This window comes from Colius striatus, chromosome 14 (genome assembly GCF_028858725.1).
Source record: "Colius striatus isolate bColStr4 chromosome 14, bColStr4.1.hap1, whole genome shotgun sequence".
Taxonomy (NCBI): Eukaryota; Metazoa; Chordata; class Aves; order Coliiformes; family Coliidae; genus Colius; species Colius striatus.
The window spans coordinates 18808661-18827787 of record NC_084772.1 but is presented as its reverse complement, the minus strand read 5'-3'; the positions used below and the strand labels follow the sequence as shown (position 1 = coordinate 18827787).

General features: G+C 39.6%; 1 protein-coding gene across 2 annotated transcripts in view; it reads right to left on the bottom strand.

Annotated features, from left to right (window-relative positions):
• Positions 1–19127, bottom strand: part of CDH13 (cadherin 13) — a 454402-nt gene that overhangs the window by 22517 nt on the left and 412758 nt on the right. For both annotated transcript variants that reach the window (XM_062007637.1, XM_062007636.1), the window contains exon 11: positions 11162–11304. In XM_062007637.1, the coding sequence (XP_061863621.1) occupies positions 11162–11304 (143 nt within the window). The remainder of the gene's footprint in view (positions 1–11161; positions 11305–19127) is intronic.

Sequence of the window (19127 nt, the reverse complement as noted above, 5' to 3'; positions counted from 1 at the left end):
TGAATGCATTATTTCCACACTGGACTGATAATGTCTTATGCACTGCCCTTCTTATCTTTCTTTGAAGTCAGTAATATTAAAATCTGCCTTTTGAAATTACAAAGCCAGCAGCATTATGAATGTACTGTTATTTATGTACTGCAGATATAGCTGCATTTTCTCTGCCATGCAAATGTTTTGCTCTCTTTGCACGGCTTATGGGACAGTCAACTACTGCGCACAAACAGAAAGGAAACGGCTTCTGTCTGCTTTGATGACTTATTCTCTGGTTGGTTTATTTATAATGGTTTAAACAAACTCTTTTGGTGATTTTTGAAGACCTCCAAAGGAAAAATAAGCAAATGTCAAGGTTCTAAACTGAAGCTTGTTAACACACATGTCATAAAAACTGCAACAAGAACTGAAGTAAGGAAAGATGGTCACAACATATCCCTGGGGAATATATGACTTTCATGAATCTGACAGTATTATGCCTTTCAAATAATTCAAAAATCCCACGCTCTCAAGACAGCTTTGGTTTTGAGGGGAAGATTTCTGAAGCATCTTTTAATTCTGATATAAAACTTCTCTTAATTTGTGCTGTAAAACCTCGCAGCTGCAAGCAGAATTAATGCATAAGCCCAGATAAAGGGCTCTGTCCAACAGCCCTTGGGAGCAGCTTTTCAAAAGAGCTCCACTGCCATTTTTGTCACTGAGCTGAATTGGCCATTCCTCCCGAGGCTGAACACTTTAAACCTTTAGGTGCCTTTAGAACCATTTGGGACAGAGATTATTTTAAATTCCTGCTAAGGCTCCCCCCAGGGCCATAGCTCTGCATATACTGTGACAAACTGGAACGAACACGTGTGTAAATGCGACTAAAACAGAGACTGAAAGAGGTTAATTTTATACTGAAAAAGAAATCTTGGTATTGAATCCTGATTTTAATCATCCACAGCAAGACTGAAAAACTTAACAAGTAATTTCAGTTTCAAAATGCAAGTGAGATCTTTGAGGTTGGTTAAAGCCTGCACGACTGGAATGTTGATCAGCGACACAAAAAACTACAGATTCCACTTAGAATATGCTGCAACTACAAATGTACAATACACTTATCTGAATTGGATCAGGGCTGGTAATGGCTTCATATCTTTGCATTAGACTACATACAAAGCTAATAGCAGTCTTCAGTGAGGCAATAGCAACTGCTGTTGTAAGATGCAACAAGTGAAAAATGAACTGACAAAGGTAGTTCTGTTTTCTGAGTTAGAAAGTGCTGTAGGAGATGATGAGTCTATTGTCTGGGAGCCAGAGTCTGTAATGCAAGGGAAGATGTATGTGTTAAATTGGATTTTAGTGCTATCACCAGAAGTGACCATGGCGCTACCTTTAGTTTAAAAAAAATAGTTCCAAAAGAAATATTATAGAAGATACTTTGTGTGGAACTGTGTAAGTGAATTTTAATGAAAAGCCACGCAGAATCATATTAGAGTTATTAGTGGAAAGTCTTAAATTATAAGCCTTCTGTAGAAACACATGGCCAAGAAGTTTAAAAGCTGGCATTCAGTTTTGGTCCAAAAAGTTCTCATAGGAGCAATGATGGCATTTAGACATCTAACTGCTCAAATGAGTCTGCCAATCAGGTAGTCATTTTCTTAAAAGATCCCAATTATGCACAATGATGGCTGTGGACTAAGATGACATTTCTCTTAAGTATCAAGACTTACATAAAATGGCATGTCTAACAAGCAATAGTATGGTTGAATGGCTGATGATGCATTTAATCTGAGCATAACATTTTTATGGACATGAAGAGCCATTTCATGTTCCACTTTGGAGTTTTTCTACAGAAATGTGACGCTGTTGTGTACAGATTTCTAATATGGCTGAGCTGTGCTCCGTGAAATTAAAGGCAGTAGCTGGGCTGCTTTGAAACTGAATTGAGACATTCCTAATCAGTTCACATTGAAACACCAAGGGCTCTCAGTTATTTGAAAGGATAGCAAAACTACAGAGTTAGGAATTGCCACACAGCAGGTGAGATTTCTGATGTATCTCACATGACAAGGAGCCAAACACCCCTAAAAAGCCAGTGAAAGCTGAGAACTTAATTTTTAGGAGTAACCAAAGCAAAGCTCACAACGTGACTGAGGGTTGCCCACACAGCATACTACTTCTTTGCACAATGTAGCTTCTATTTTGTCTTCCTACTGTTGGCATTATAAAAGACTGATAGAAGGATCCACATTGCATGAGCAAGCTCATACTCATGACTTAGTGTCTCACCTTATCCTGTGCAGAAATATCTACAGAAGCTGTAAAATAGGCAACACAGATGCTAATGATTTTTAATGAATATTCTGTATCCTCAAATTATTAACATCAAAGTGGATTTTACACGTTTTAACTCAAGTATGACTTTCATGGATCATTTTGAGTTCATGCATTTTTTCACTTAATGGTATGGAAGCCTTGGGGAACACATCTCTGGCTACAGAGGTATCTGGGACATGTTAACCTACTATTTTCACATTCAGTTGTGTTTTTCCCCACTAATCGAGCTCTATCAAGAGAGGCAACGATGGGAGAGACAATTTAGGCACTTCAATGTTGGAATCACAACAGTTACCATGCTTAGACACTCTATTCTCTTCTAGGAGTACCTGAGCTGAGTGTGAACATAGTAGATAGCAGTCATCCATCTACAGTAGATTGCCAGTGTGTACTTACAGAAGCTGCTCAGAATCATTGTTCTGAACTGGTAGAACATTTATAAGACAGAAGAGTTGCTTAAGTGCATCTCAAAGAGAAAAAAATGTCGTGAAGATTTAATCCTTTTCTTCCAGCTTTCCCTCGAGATTAGCCTAAATGACCCTGATTACATTTTCCAAGCAATCAAAAACATATCTGGAACTTAGAAAATGAATAGATTTGGGCATTTGAGATTATGGTGAGTTTCAAATGTCCTTGAAAATGGAGATGTATATTCCTTAAAGCAGTGGAAAGAGTTTTAAGAACATATCCAAGTAAAACAACTGCTTGAACATTGCTGTTAAAGTCATAAAATCACATTCTTTCATCAACAGACCACCCAAAATCAAAGAATTAAACTGATGCCGTCCATCCTGCCCGAGCTTCCTGAGTGCAGAGATTTTCAGATCCCTCTTTTGGGATAACTGAGGTGTATTTGTTACATTATTTTTCTTTCAGAATGAGTATTATTTTTATTTTAAGATTCAAAGGATTTTATAAACTAAACTAAATGGGTATAATAAGAATATCTGTTCCTAAGAAGTCAGCCATTCTAGAGAACCCAGCTGCCACACAGATCTAACTCACAGTATTGCTAGAAGCCAGACAGACAGTTTTGAGGAAGAATGGAGCATGAACTATCCCTTTTCACTCATTATACTCGTTATGAATAGTAACAAGACTTCTGTACTCATTTCTTCTTCTTAAATTTAGCTTCTAGCCCCATCAAATTAATACATATTATCTATGCCCTTCTATGTCATGATGCAGAAATTAAAAGGCCTTTTAATTCCTGGAGCACTCAATGGGGTACCCATTGCCATCCAGATTCCCTCTCAAGCTGACAGAGTGGAAATCCATTTATTCTAAATTTCATGAGAATACTTATGGTTTACCATTTAGTAACAGTTTTTAATCCACTATCACTGTCACTTATACAACCCAGAAAGCTCAATTCCAACTTTTTCCCCCCTCTTCTACTTTTTTTTGCTGGCTAACAAAGTTACACAGATGATACAAAATGAGTGAGCCATTACTGGAAGAACGACTTTTCTCCGTGTCTGAGGGGGAGGGAAAAAGCCTTTAAGAATGTGAGTTTGCTAATTTCTGGAAGTTACCTTTCTTCTGAACCATCATGAGTAAAACCTTATCTCTTAAAACTTCTGTAAACCACACCTGAATCATAGTTACATTGAGGTCAATTTGGAACTGCAATGGTGACTATAGAATTTCCTTCATTTTACTCATGTGTAACTAACTATAAAATGTAGGACTGCCTAGGGTGTGGAATTTACATCAATTCCTCTATCTTTGGCTTATATTTGCCTGAAGGAGAATACAGCAAGAGAGGAGAATAAAGAGTTAAAAGAGCATTGTGGAGGTTTCTGAATGGCTTGGAGTGAGCTGTGCAGCCAGGCTGTGAGGGACGTGGTTCAGCTAAGTAACGCGTTCTCTCTTTAAATGACTGTACTTCAAACATGGACTGTGAGAAACAAAGCTTCATGCTTTCTAATGATACTGCTATCAAAATCTAAACACAGATTTCTGTCTCCTCCCTCATGGTTCTTTTTTCCCCCTCCATATGCTGTTTTTCTACTCAGAAAATGCGTGTGTACCAGGTGATTTGGCAGCAGGTACCCTCACTGCAGGCATAAATCCTCAGACAGGCACATTCCATTACGTCTTGTGTTCTAGCTGAACTCTATTAATGTTTCATCCAAAGTAAATGGAACCACTAGAGTGGGAAGAGACCAAGATCTGGGTGTGCTGCTCCGAATCAGAGAACTGGTCTCACAAATGCCATATGCTGACATTTTGTGTGAAGAAGGTCCCAAATTTCCCACGGGCTGAAGTTTCATTTTCTCTGTCTATTGGCACACAGATATTTTTCAAACTTTAGAAAATAAATAGCCTTTAAAAGTTCCCATCCTTCCTTCATTCACTCAAGTAATATATGCAGATCCTGTTTTTCAGTAATTACATTTGAAAAGAGCAGAGCTCTTTCAGTGTATCAAATTGCTACTGACATATGCCATCCGTCTTAAACACTGTTTTCAGCGTTCTCATTTCTTTTTCTAATCACGAGTCGGTGATGACAAATTAAAACAATATTTTGTGTGCAATTCATATTTTACTGAAATTTAAAATGGCAAGAAAAGGATGACTATTCAATTTATTTTCTCTTCTCAATTAATACAGCAATTAAGATAAGGGGTATAAAACTGGCTTAATTGGGTTGCCATGGCAACTAATTGCCCGATTTCTTCAAAAATAGCATGTTTGAGGTGGAATCAATCTGTGGTAATTTAATTATGTACATCATGAAGGAAAAAGACAGGTTGGATACATGTAAGGAAAAGTTCTAATTGCAAACTGTAACACATCTCTTTGTGTCTCCATTTTTTCTAGATGTTGTCTGTTACTGTTCATTACATGTGGCACAGAATGATAATTTTTCTTTTTAATGATGAGGAGTATCGAGGCTTAGCACAATAAATGAGATGCAGAATTGCTTGGGTGTAGTTCACCTGTTCCTTGCAAACAAAGGAAAGAGTGAGATCAAGACTTGCTTCTTCCTCATTTGGCTTTGCACGTGCAACAAAGAGATTGAACCACTGCCACTCAGCTACTTGATTTAGACACATACGACTGGCCACAGCCACAGAGGCCATAGCCAGGCTGGTGTTTTGAACTGGCCAGTGTAGCTTGAGGCAAACACTGAAATCACACCAATCTAGATTCATACATTTTTATACTCCTCCATATCTCTCAACCTTTACCTTGCTCAAATACACACACTCCATTAAATAGAGGTTACAGTTCCTGCAGCTCAGCCCTCCTGTTGGCCATCCTGCCAGTGCTGGTGGACAACTGCCATACAGAGGCCTGTAATGTCAGACACTGTGGATGGGGATGTCATGTAGGGAACAAACCTCTTCCAGAAAACAAAACAATTTTTTTCACTCATGCAATGTTGCTGCAAGAAAATGGAGCTTACTGTGATTTAGAGCATTCAAAGCTGCATCAGTTCATATTTTGAACCCTTAAGTCCCTCCCTGAGTGTCTTTAATATCTGGAAGAGATGCCATGTTTTTAATCACATCCATCCTCCTCTATGTTTAATATAGTAAAAGTACTAATATTCCAAATTTTTACCTCAGTTGTTCCCTGGTGGTGAGGACAGCAGGAGAGGAAGATGGCACACTTACACCAGCTGAGAGGATCTGTCTCAACGGGAGAAATTGCTGCCTGGCTTTGTGTGGGTGGCACTCCAGAGGGGTGGCAGGAGAAAAGGGAAGCTAATAACTGCATTTAACCAAATCAGCAATGTTTCAACACTTGTCACCAGCAGCTGACACACTTGAACAGCTCAGGTGGCTTTTCCACGTACCAGGCAAACAAAGGTAAGGAAAGTTTTTCTACAGAAAGAAAAGTTATTCAACGGGGACATTCCCCAGCGGATCGTGTTCCTCAGCTGTAATGTGAGTGATCACTGCACAACTAAGGTTCATCTGGATATATTTTATTATTCATTCCTCTTAAAGAGAGAAATCTATTCCATTTTTTTCAGATTTCATTAGTTTTCCAGATATTTTTTAGTGTCACCTCCAAAATTGTCATGGGTTTCCTCTTCCTTACTTTTTGTAAATCGTAACTCAAGCTCTCAGAATATTAGAGGAAAAAAAAGACCATTCCTGTAAATCTTTCAGAATGATTGACCTTATGAGAATAACATATGGGTATTCTGCTTTACCATAGTCATCCCAAGTCCTCCAGTGTATAATAGAATCTGTAGGATGACACTACAAACGGTGTCATGAAGCACCATTGGAAGGTCTGTTCCAAGTAGATTTCACAAACTCTAATGATTTCTTGCCCGTATTTAACACATGTGCGTCTTACAGATATACTCCCAAGAATTGCCCTGTGTCCTTGTGATATTGCCTTGTTTTTAGTGATTAGAAGGCTAAATTCAAGAAATGGTCACCACTATTGGCCCTTTTGTCAACTCAATGAAACCTCTAATGTTTTCAAAGTTCACATAAACCTGACTTTGTCACATTAGAAGCTCATTTTCAGACTAAACACAGTTCATGACACTTCAATGTGTTAACTCTGCTTCATGATATTTCCTACCACTGTTTAATTTCTTCTTTAATAGACCAGAGACTCTATGTCCACAGAAGACTTTAATAAAAAGTTTTCATATTCTAAAGACACTACCTTGACCTTTACACAAATCAAAAGTAGAGGGAAAATTAGAATATTCATTCCAAAACAGCCTTTTTAAAGTGAAATTTCCCCCAATAAAATGTCAGACTTTATTATCTATAAAATTAGTACTGTGTCCATCACATTTGCTCTGACATATCATTTCAGTTGTGTTTGGGAAGGTATAGAAACCGTTTAGATCAGAAAGAATACAACCCCTACTTCAATGTCTTTGTCTGCAGTTAATTTGATAACCCTGGAAAATAATACCAAAAGGTTCAAAAATAATGTTACAACTCAATTATTTCCTTCAGTGGAATCACTCCATTTCCTGTGGTCCACTCGTGGAAACTGTCCTACTGCTAAATACTTTTGTCATGTACTGAAAAAAGATAAAGCTGTGATGATTTTATATAAAGAACTACCACGTATGAGGCTCCTGCTTTTACTTGACAGACATCTTCAACAGTTTACAAATAATAAAAATGCCCTGGCACTTGTCCCCTGCACTGAAGCCTAATACCAAGAAGCCAGTGCCTGCTGCATCCAATGCCAGATTCGCTACTGCCGTGAGTGAAAGGGTACGGAGAAAGTATCACTGTGAGTTTTGTTTTCGACTGCTTCCACTCTATCCAAGATAGCTCACAAATATCAGGTCATTTTAAAAAGAGGTGGTCATGGAATGTGACAGGACAACAGTGTCTTTTCTGTAATTATATAAACTCTATAGGTCATGAATACTGATGGAAAATAATGTATTTGCTGTTTTTGTAGAACAGACTCATAGAATCATTTCAGCTGGAAGAGATCTTTAAGCTCATTGAGTCCAGCCTTTGTCCCAGCCCTATCAACCACTAGACCATTTCCCTAAGTGTAACATCCAACTGTCTCTTAAACAGCTCCAGGGACAGTGACTCCACCATCTTTCACCAGGTCTAAGGTCCGAGGTTTTATCGATTTGATTTTAGACCGTTAAAACCCAGCACACAGACACCCTCCACTGCTCCTGTCCCTGCAAGCCTCACGAGCACTGGTGTGGGGCTGGGCTGGGTTAAGAGCTCTGTGTGACACCTGGAGCTGCCCTGGGAACCAGCTCCTGCTGCTGTGCTCTGCAGTGGACACTACCTCAGCTCTTCTGTATTCCCCAGTTAAGAAAAGGAAAGTCTGTGACAGCTCAGACTTCCTCAGCCCATGTGCCAACACATCTCAGATTTGATTTAGAGATGATAAGCCAAAGGAAGTAATAACCTACACTGAATGCTTCTGAAAGAAATAGCTCTGATTAAGTATGGGGTGTTTTTTCCTCTCCTCTCTTTTCACCCCCTGTCTGTTAGCACAAGCAAATGACTTCCTCTATTGGAAATGCTTCTCCATTTTCAATTTACCACCCTATCTCATTTGGCAGTTCTTAATCCTGCCTCTGGCTGCCCTCTCACATAAAAGTCCTAACCAGATTCACTGGTATTAGATAGGCTACACTTACTAACCTGAAAAAAAGGGATTTGCAGTTTGTGGACAATGCTGTTTTAAAGAGCATGCATACAGTTAGATTCAATCTGAGTTAGATTCAATCTGAGGGGTTTTTTTTTCCAAGTTAAAATAATCTTCTTTCAAAGTCCTGAAAGACTTCTGTATTCATTTCACATTAGTCTACCATGATTTGGCTTATCATCTAATGTAATGTCCCCTTTTCAAGATGGACATTATCTATGATGGCTGGAAAAATGAAATGGATTTCACAGCTTTGCTAGTTAAATTATCAGTTGCCTGGAAAGAAGTTGGGGAACACCTTCCAGGGCCATTGTCAGTCCCAGTCATAGCTGCAGGGGACCAGGCAGAGCCCCAGACCTACCCACTGAAATCAATTACAAAGCTTCCTTGGCTGCTTTAGCCACAGAGGCTAGGCTGAGACTTCAGCCTGGCAGCACCTATGTGCACAGGCAGCATCGATCCCTCTGCAAACAGAAGGTATCAAACCTCAGGCAGAGAGTTTGTGACCTGAAGCCTGTGCCCAAAGGGAAGCTTTGCTTCCAGCTGGATCCAGTGCTGCTCTCCTGGCCCACTGTGACCAGAGGTAAGTACCTGTGTGTGAGTGATGTTGAGGCTGGAGCTCCAGAGGAGCTCCTGCTCCTCTCAACTCTCACTCTTACATATTTCACTCTTACATATTTATACAGACCAGGAGATAATTTCTCCAACCTGCCTCTAAGTTACAAGCTGTTTGGTAACTAATCTGGGGTGTCCTGGGTTTGCTGGGGTAGAGTTAATTTTCACAAGCAGTTCAGTGCACAGCCAGGACAGCTGACTCAAACCAGCCAAGGGGATATTCCATGCCATACATGTCATGCTCAGTGTATGACTGAGGGAGCTGGCCATGGGGATGAGGGACCATGGCTCAGTGCCAGGTTCTAGGTGGTGAGCAATTACACTGTGAATCACCCACTTTATATATTCTTTTATTAGTATATTATTGTTTCTGCTCTCCTTGTGTTGTCCTGTTTAACTGTCCTTTTCTCAGCTCATGAGGTTTTGCCCTTTTTTTTTTGCAGTTCTCCCCATCCCACCAACAGAAAGGAGTGAGAGAGCAGCCACATGCCACTTAGATGCCAGCTGGCCTTAGACTACAAGGGGAGGTACAGACCCAAAGGTTAATATCAGCTATTTAAATTCTGCTGTTTGTTGCCACTTCCATGTGTGGCTGAGCTACATACAGTGAAGTAGTGCAATAGCTCTGAATGATCATTATTAACACCTTAGCATGACAGTACTAAATGCACACATGTGGTTTCTAATTACTTCATCTGAAGAAGTCAATAACGTTGGAGCAGATTAGCTCCAGTGCTAGCAGTACTGCAGGGTTACAGATCAACATACAGCCACCTGAATTAGATGCTGACTCAGTACCTCAACAGAACAAGATTACTTTTCTCTAACCCATGTTAAATATCTTCTCTTGCTCTGCTGTTCAGCTTACAGACACCTTTCCCTTCCCTTGTTTTTTTTTTTAGACTGGAAAAAATTCTGGCCATTAAGAGGGATGCTCTAGCAGCAAGGCCATTGCCTTAGAACACATGTGCAATGCCTATTACTGCCCTAAATGCAACATAAAGGCATACCCAAAATCCTCTGTCATTCAGACTGGTTTCCACAGGCAAAAACACACAGCTTCTTGTTCCATTTATTCTAATTGAAATTATTTAACTCCACCTTTAAAACATGCAACTTTGTCCCTTTGATAATCCCTCAGTTACACCATCCTGAATTTTCTACTTTCATCGTACCCAGTGTACCAGATTTTAAAATCCACTTTAAAATCTTTATCTGATAGCAAGTAAAAGACAGAAATAGGTTCAGTGCTCCCTTTTTCCATGGAAATTTTCTGTGAAAAATATGTATATGAAAACACAAGTAAATCATCATCTCAGCAGAATTTCTTTCTTTTATACTTAAGGCAATATTTCCTTTTTCCTGTCAGACCCTGCAAATGTTCCCTGAGTCATGTGGTTACCAAAATATGGAATTACTCTCCTAAAAAAGAACATTTTACAATTCATCACCAGGGCTAAACCAGCTGCAGCTGTGAAAAAGCATTAGCATATTAGCTGTTCTATTACAGACAAATCTTTTATTTATTTTGTGCCTTTAGCTCTGGAGATTTGGAACCTTCAGGGTTTTCTCTTTCTTTCCCTGCTCCAAAGTCACTCACTGCATTTTCACTAGATAGTTTAATTTTGATTTTATTTGACAGAAGGAACTTTAATCCACACAATATGTAAAAATTATTGCATTTTAACAAGGTTTGTACTTAGGTTTTTATTGTCACTGTCGTTGTAGTGGATAGAATAGAACTCAGTGTCTCGAGGATGAGTTGTTATTGGTATTTAGGTGCCTTAGGCTTGCTAACTCCTCAAATATTATGAAGAAATTAACTCTGATAAAGATGATTTATTACTTTTCAACAATGTGCCTAGACTATTTGCATCTTGCATTAAGATCTCAGCATAGAAACAAATGTGTGAATTGTAACCTTAAACCAAAGCTGTTCTAAGTTAATGCCTCTGTTTTCTGTTGGTCACAATGATCTCCAATAACTTTAGGTGGCCACCTACCTGCTTAACTTTAGACAGGCACCTTTCTGTTGAGAAAATTTAAAGCAGGGTAAAAAAATAGTCACATACTTGAATGAACAGTTACTAACTGTTCCATAACAGTTACTCACCACTGTCTATTGCCAGAAAGAGAGCAGTGTATACGTTGTTCTGAACATGAGGAGACTCCCGATCCAGAACAGCCGTGGTGCCAATGGTACCGTTGGTAGGGTTGATTTCTAGCCAGCCTGCTGGATCCTTGTAAACTGAATACCTGAAGAAAAACACAGAAGTTGTTATGACATGAATGTAATTGACATGGAACCTGCTCTTTTTTGATGAGTATGTACCTAGCCAGTGCCTCATAGAGCCATTTGTCTGAAAGGTGTCCTGTGTGACAATAATGCTGCCAGAAATAATTTATCAGTGCAGCTATTTCCTGAGGGAATAATCAAAAAGAACAGATTGTTAGGGGAGCAAAAAAAAAAAGTAAGTAAAATGAAATAAAGTGTCAGGTGCTAGAAGAGGAAAGAATAAATTGCAGGCAAATAAAGACAGACGTGGTCTCATTGAATGTGTATTTCAGAGGCATGTTTCAGCCTCTTGTGCCCCCTGAAAAGTAGGAAAGTAAGTGGTGAGTTGCTAGATCCCTCTAGTAGACTGTTAAGGGATGTCTGTTATCATAGCTACCAAAGAGGGCTGCTGTCCTCTTCAGCTGCCTTTGACCCCCCAGACTTCATTTCAGACCTCTCAGTCCTGTAGTACTTGTGCTTTTTCACTGGCCAGTTATTTTGATCAGGCAGAGTTTGAGAACTTTGGATTTTTGCTTGGGGTCTCAGAAGAGCCAGGCAGAGCCAGAACTCTGAGCTGGCAAGTGGCCGAGATGGCCATTAGCATCATTCATTATTTACACAGCAAATCTTACTGTGTTTGAGTAGTTGGTCTGATCGTTGGCAGAAGGTAAAAGAAAAACAAAAGCAAATTACTTAATGCAAGGCTCAAGCTTAAATCCTGTGATTAAGATGGCACTGTAAAAGACTATTAAAGGAACTGAGGAATGGATCTCCTCCATCCCTCAGCACAGGAACTTCCCCTCCAACATTTAAAATCCTGCCATGGGAAGGTGTCATTAAACAAAGATGGTTTCTTTTTCCCATATGAGTTAGGAAAGATGAGAACAGATTTGACTTATAATAGCCTTTGAATAACAAGCCTTTGAATAATAAATTTTGGGCATAGACACCATAATATTCAGCAGGAAAAAAACTTAATTGTTAAAAAGGGCAAAGTTCTGGGCAAATTGGTTTCCTCTTTCACAAATGAGACATTGCACATACAGGAGCTCAGGCCTGAGAAATGCAGGCTGGAAGCAGATATCCTTCCACAGCCTGCAGATCAGGTATCTGTTAGATCTGGGTTAGCCAGAGGCAGAGCAAGACTTGAATTTATGTCTTAGAATTGCTATGAATTTGTCATGTGGCCCACAGGTCCATTTAAATAAACTATTCTATAGGTTGCCATTATACTTTAAAGACCAATAAAGTGCTCGTATTTCAAAAGAATCATAGTTCAAAGAAAACACATCGAGTTTTGTCTTTGAAAAACAGGATTGCTATTAGCAGAAAGCCTTCTCTTAGTGCATCAGAGGAATATCTCTCACCACAAAAATCATCAGGTGCCTCAAAATTTCTTTGTTGTAGCTCCAAGGAAAGTGATGTCATCCTACAGAGGATGAACATGGCTGATTTCAGAAGCCACATTACTGCTGGTCTTACTGAGGCTTCGCTTCAGGCTTGAAAAATGCAGCCTGCTCAGGACTGCTGAGCCAGCCTGGCTTTTCCATGGCATATAGGAACATGCTGGTGTTCAGGCAGGCAGTCTCAGGATCCAAACTTCAATATATACAGCCATGAAAATGTCCACATTTTTATGAGCTTTTCTTATGTGAAAATAAATGAAAAGACAGATTTGGGAAACAGAATCTTTTGCGATTTATGAGAAAAAGGACAAACACTGAAAACACTTGGCTCGTTCACACTCCCTCAAAAGTCACTCAGAGTTTCACCACTGGCTTCCCCAGGAGCAGAAACTATCCCTTGGGGAACATCTGAGAAAGAATCAAAAAGGCAAATGCTAGTGCACAGTGAGACATTCCATCAACCCAACATGTCCTTCCACTTAATAACCATTTAAACATTAATCAATACCCGAGCTTTATCACTCCTAAAAATGAGTTACTAGAACAGCAACGATGCAGATCATTATTTCATTTTGCTGCTTTGTTTCTTTTTTTTATTGTTGTTTTTTATAACTTTGCAACAAAGGTATGCACGAAAAAAAATGAAACAAGGGCAGCCTAAACAATTCCTACTATTGTAAAGCTGCAAATTCTCAATTAACCCCGAAACAATTTAAGAAGATTCAACACTTCTAAAGTAATGAGAATTTAAAATGGATTGTATTATCTTCCCTGATTGCTCTTACAAAGCCCTGTTGGCTGTGCAAATAAGGAACTGAATTGTATAACCTGTGATTTGGCACAGGATATTGTAAAAGTAGTACTTTGTCTTTCCTACCACATTTTTTACTTATTGTTATATTACAGTACAGTTAGGATGATTGTTCTTTGTTCATTTTTGTGAGGGCTGTGCCAGCAAATGCTTAGAACAGGCTCATTAAGAAAAGCACTATAAAAACCACAGAAATACAGGATACAAAGCTCCACTTCCTACTCTGGGCTTCAGCAGGATCTACTGACTGCACAGCAGTTGTGAAAATCTGATCTTTCTCTTTTTTTAAGGTGCTTAACCCCGACCTTACGCACCTGCATGTACCTACTCCCTTCTGAAAATCACAAGCACATTGAAGCATCTGTGTGGAGGGATACAGAGCTGTGTTCTCTGGTGTGCCAACTACTGTTTATTTTAGACTTGTCACTGCAGCAGTGAAATTTAGAGTTGCTTTGTGGGGTTTCTTTATTTTTTTGTAGTTTTGGGTTTGTTTTTATAAATTAGATCATGCCACCAGCTTACAGTTCACAAGGGCTTATATGACAACAGGGTGTGGGCAAGGGGGTGGAACCTATTTGATTGTAAGCTTCTTGCACTAGGTTCATCTCCTTGCACTATCTCTAAGCTATTGCAAAGGAAATAGAAATTTGACTGGAAGTTGTCTGCTGCAACAAGTATACATCTTAAATAGAGACCTACAAACAGATGCAGAGAGGCCACAGATGCAGAACAAGAGAATACAAATCAAAATATGCACTTGGCCTATTTGGTGCAGAACAAAAATAAAGCAGCAAATACATGGAAATAGTTTTCAATTGATAAATGTCATCTTCCCCTTCCTGCAATAGAAGGAAATAACGCAGAGAACACTTGCTGGGTTGCCAGCAGAAGTCTATCGTGCTGCTGACTGGCAGCTAGACTAGTAGAGAAGATCATTACACACAACAGTGGTGGTAACATGGGCACACAAATCTCAACAGAGCCACAACCTTGCACTAGTCACAAAATGAATTTCTCAGCCAATAGTGCAATAGCCCAGGGTGCCAGGGGAGAGCAGCCAGGCAGCAGGGCACAGTCGGATGCTGCTCTTGGCAAGGCCTTCCAGAGCTTGGTAGTTGCCAGACTTTTCCCATGTGGAGCCCAAGGGTCTTGGCTCTTATGCTTTGACATGAAAAGAAGGAAGGCAAAATGAAGTAGTGCCAAGTGTGTGCTGCATGAGCTGTCTGTGCCGGTTGGATGTGTGGCAGACAGGAACTAAGGTGAACAATCTGGAGAGGCTTCTCAGGGCAGCAGTTTTCAGCCTTCCACATTGGAGACTGCTCAACTCATGTTGTACACTGTATGAACAGAAAGACGTGACAGAAAAGAAGTGGTGCAGTGGCACCAACCCCGTGGAACACCTATCTGGCTCTGGGAAGGCCTTGCTATGATAATATGTAACAGGGAGAGCAGCTCTGGGGAGCAGGCTGATGCTGTGGTAGCCTGGTGAGCAAGGCTGGTCTGGCTGAATCAGGGCTTGGAGAATTGAGCTTAGAGTATTGGCTTTGTCACAATTGAATTAGGAAAGCCCTTTAATTCATGCCCTGTCCCCAACTCAGCTTTAAAAGGGTGAGGATGTACTTCTGCCTTGAAAAGCTGTTAAAAGGATAAAATCATTGCAAAAGGATAGAGAAGGCAGAGCAATGTAAGACATCAAAAGTACTGAGACAGCATAGAAAAGAATAATTTGAATAGCTTTCTAAAGATGCAAAAAGATATTTATTGGCGTTTTCAAACTGTATAGTTGCTCATCTCATTATTGTTTTAAACTATATATAAAGTTAAACCCAGATGAGTAAAAAATGATATTGTCTGTGATCCTTCCGTACATGTGTATGTGTACACTTACTGGTCTTGGGTAAAACTGAAAGTGTCCAAAATATCGCTTGAAAGCATTTTCGTACTGTTTCAATCTGTCAGGAGTGAGTATCAGGAACAGAACCAAGCTTATTCATACCTTAGATTTCCAAATCATATTTGCTGCTTTTACGGGTCCTGGTCCCACTGACATAAATGAAAAACTGTCAGTTGAATAGACCTAATATTTCACCTAAGAAGTATAGCTATACATTTGGATTTGGAATGAAAAGCATTCACATTTTCCACATTTCTGAATCCATAGCAGTTCACCTACAATTAGGTAACATATTGAAGTTCCATATCTATCTTGCTCCTGCTGGGACTATACCATATAATGGCAGTCCCTGACAGTTCTTCTGTGAGCTCTTCATGACCTATTCAAGTAAAACGATCAGTGGGGAAGGTAACTCTGTATTGTCTGTGCCTAAGAGCTCAGTGTGAGAACTCCCCTTTGCCCTTGAATGAAAAATCTCTAAATACAGACACTATGTAATCTTTAAATCAAGCCAATATGAACTTCATCTCATTTATAAAGTCCACCTGAAAAATCAAGAGCTGGAAAAAGATTCACAGGTACTGGGGAGAGACTGGTGTAGCAATTACAGCACAAATAAACGTGCCTACGTGAAAAATGGTGGTTCTAAGAGAGAGACAAAGCCACTTCCCAAAACAGAAGTATAACATTAAAAATCTGGATAGAAAAAGGTGTTGTGCTTCATATGTTTTATGCAGGGAAGACACGAAAGTAAAGCTTTAGAGATCATCCTGCTTCCCATCATGTTCCCTCTTTTCCACTGCACTCTCATTACCTTTTGCCTACACTAATTATGGCAGCATATGGCACCAGAAAGAGTAGAAAGGAATCCTTACCTCAACATAGCAATTCTCCTGCTGACATATGCTCCAGACACATTAATGATGACATACAGCAATTTTTCTGCTATTTTACTATATGATAACAGAGGTATTCTTGCTCCCACACTGCTTTAGGTTATAAGCTTTGGCAGAACAATTTATACTTCATCTATGAGTATTCACAGCCTTGCACTGCAGGGTGTCTAATTGCTAACCCATGCTGAATTAAAACAGTAATAGTAATTCTCTGTGTTTATTATATCTAACGTTTTCTGACTATATTAACATTTGATTCTGTGAAGTATTTTTTATCAAACTTCCAGGCTTGTTTATTTCATTTGAAAATGTTTGTGTCAGCAAAGACACTGGAAGAATGCAGTTGTGGGTTTTCATTTGTTTTCAGATATTGGAAAACAACATTGATGAATAAACTTCATTCATTTCAAGAGGCAAGTGAATATATAGGTTTGCTTTCCACTTTATACTCTGACATAAAGGTACTGCCTAAAATCTGCTGCTGCTGCCCCTAAACACTATGTTATAGAGGTCATTAACACATGATCCTTGTGTTTAGTCTGACAAAGCATGTCCTATCAACAGAAAGGAGGTATCATTAGGGATAACAATTCACATTAACAGAACTTTCTGGGTAATGAAATAGACTGCCAGTATTGTCATATTTACCTTACCACATTAGCTTAAAGTGTACTACCAGTAAGCAGTTCTGTGGAAAATCAGTTATTTAAAGGGCTTTTCATATCCCCCTTTAATACTACTTCCTTGTAGGCTTTCCTGTTTGGATACCCAAATACATTTCTCCTTCTTTATGGTCCTTGAAGAGTGCTACAATTTCTACCGAGATCCATATGACAGGATGTCTCCCATCCTTCTGCATGAGGTCAACTGAGAGGTTGGGAGCTTGCTGTTTCATTTGTTAATGCCTCGATCTGAGCCTGCACGTGAGCATTACCCCATCACACACCTCTTTCAGCAGTCAGAAATGGTCTGTTGCCTGACAGTGCCAACACCAACCACTCAACTCCAGTGCAGTGGGCACTGATCTGTCTGTGTTCCTTCTTCTGCAGTTCCTTTCAAATGAGCACATGCAGTTAGCATGGCAGTGCTATCAGAACTATAAAATCACTAATATGGGCACAAGATTGTGACAATTTCACCATAACTCTGCTGTTGCTTAGAGTGTTCTGTTATGCAAGTATCTCTGAGTAATAATTGAAAGCTAAGCCTTTTTTCTCATAACTTATTAGCAATTCAAATAACACTGCCTGAAATAACAAAAGCATGTCAACAGGTAAATGGCATTAAGAGAGGAGGGGAAAACCTGATTGGTACTGGTTTTCATACACACAGAAACTGCATCGCTGTCAGCAAGTGGATATGCAATGCTCCTCTGGCATGTGCTAAATCCCCTGTTCACTCCCTTGCTCTGTGCCTGGGCTGGTGGCCTTGTGCTTCCCAAGGGAAGGCATCAGGAAACTGCACTCTATTTATGGACACACTGACTGCTCTGTGTGCTGTTTGCAATCAGTCCACAGTCTGCACACAGAAGACTCAGGCATAGGGCAATTCAGGTACCCATGTAACATCTGAGCAACCAAACCAACAGTTTGGCAGTTTTGGGGAACTGGGAGCAAACAGTATTGCAACAGAGATAGTGAAGATCCCTTTTGAATAGTGGCAAAGGTTTGTCATCCAATGTATGGGATGCTCAAGATGTAACAACACGCTCAGCCCAACCAAATCAGCTTTAGTTGTAGTGTTTTCCTTTTTAGCCTTGTAATATGAGCCAACAGCAAACCCCTGCATTAAGCTCAGTGCTATCAGCAACAGCCTGTTACCAGTACTAGCTAATCTAAAGCTATCCCAGGCACCTATACACCCTGCTGCACACACAGCCTAAAAAAGCATCTCCACTGCAGGTAAGGACTAAAAAGCAACCAGAGGATTTCATATCACAGGGAAAACAGAAGCATAAGTTCTTCATCACAGAATATTATTGAGACTAAATGTAAGCATTTATTCATCCCAAAAGCTGCAGGTTATAAGACAAGTAAAGGCAGTATTACTGACAGCCCACTCCAGGGCTATTTCAGATATTTCCTGGTCCCTTTTGTAAATGTAGATACTGATTATTGATTCTTGAGGCTTTCAGAGACTGTCTTCTATACACCTGACTTTGTGATTCCACACAAATACCTGCTGACAATTCGAAAGATCTGTTCTGAATCTTAAACCTCACCGTATCTGGCCAAAACCTTGACGTACACATATCCCTTGTAAACACATTCTATTAACACAGAGTTAAGAAGCCTCCAACAATCTTCAGAAGATGCTGTTAAAAAGTCAGAGAGGAAATCTAAACTCTCATCTGTTTGTACTTTCTGTTCCCCACGTTTGGCTTATCACTACAGTTGGCCAACTAAGCGTAGTCAGCTATCTTTTCCCATTAAACACAGGATCCTACAAGATGCATGGTTTGGAATTTGGATTGAAAAACGGTTGCTAAAAGTGTGGCTATATGCTAAATGTGCAGTAGGCTGTGAAATATCTCCTGCAGTGCTCTCCTGTAGAGATTTGGACATGCTCAAATTACTTTGGCTAGATTCTTTTTTTCAGAATGTCGGAATACACAAAGCAAATGTCACTGAAGTATGTTATCATGAGTAACAGAATAAACGTGTCATTAACAAAATCTAAAACCTGAAAGAAATCACATTTTCTGGTGACAATGCTGAGAAAGGCATTAGGTCAGATGCATTTTTAAAAGTAGTGAAGATAGAGGATTTATGCAATAGCCATTTTTCAGCTTCATGGA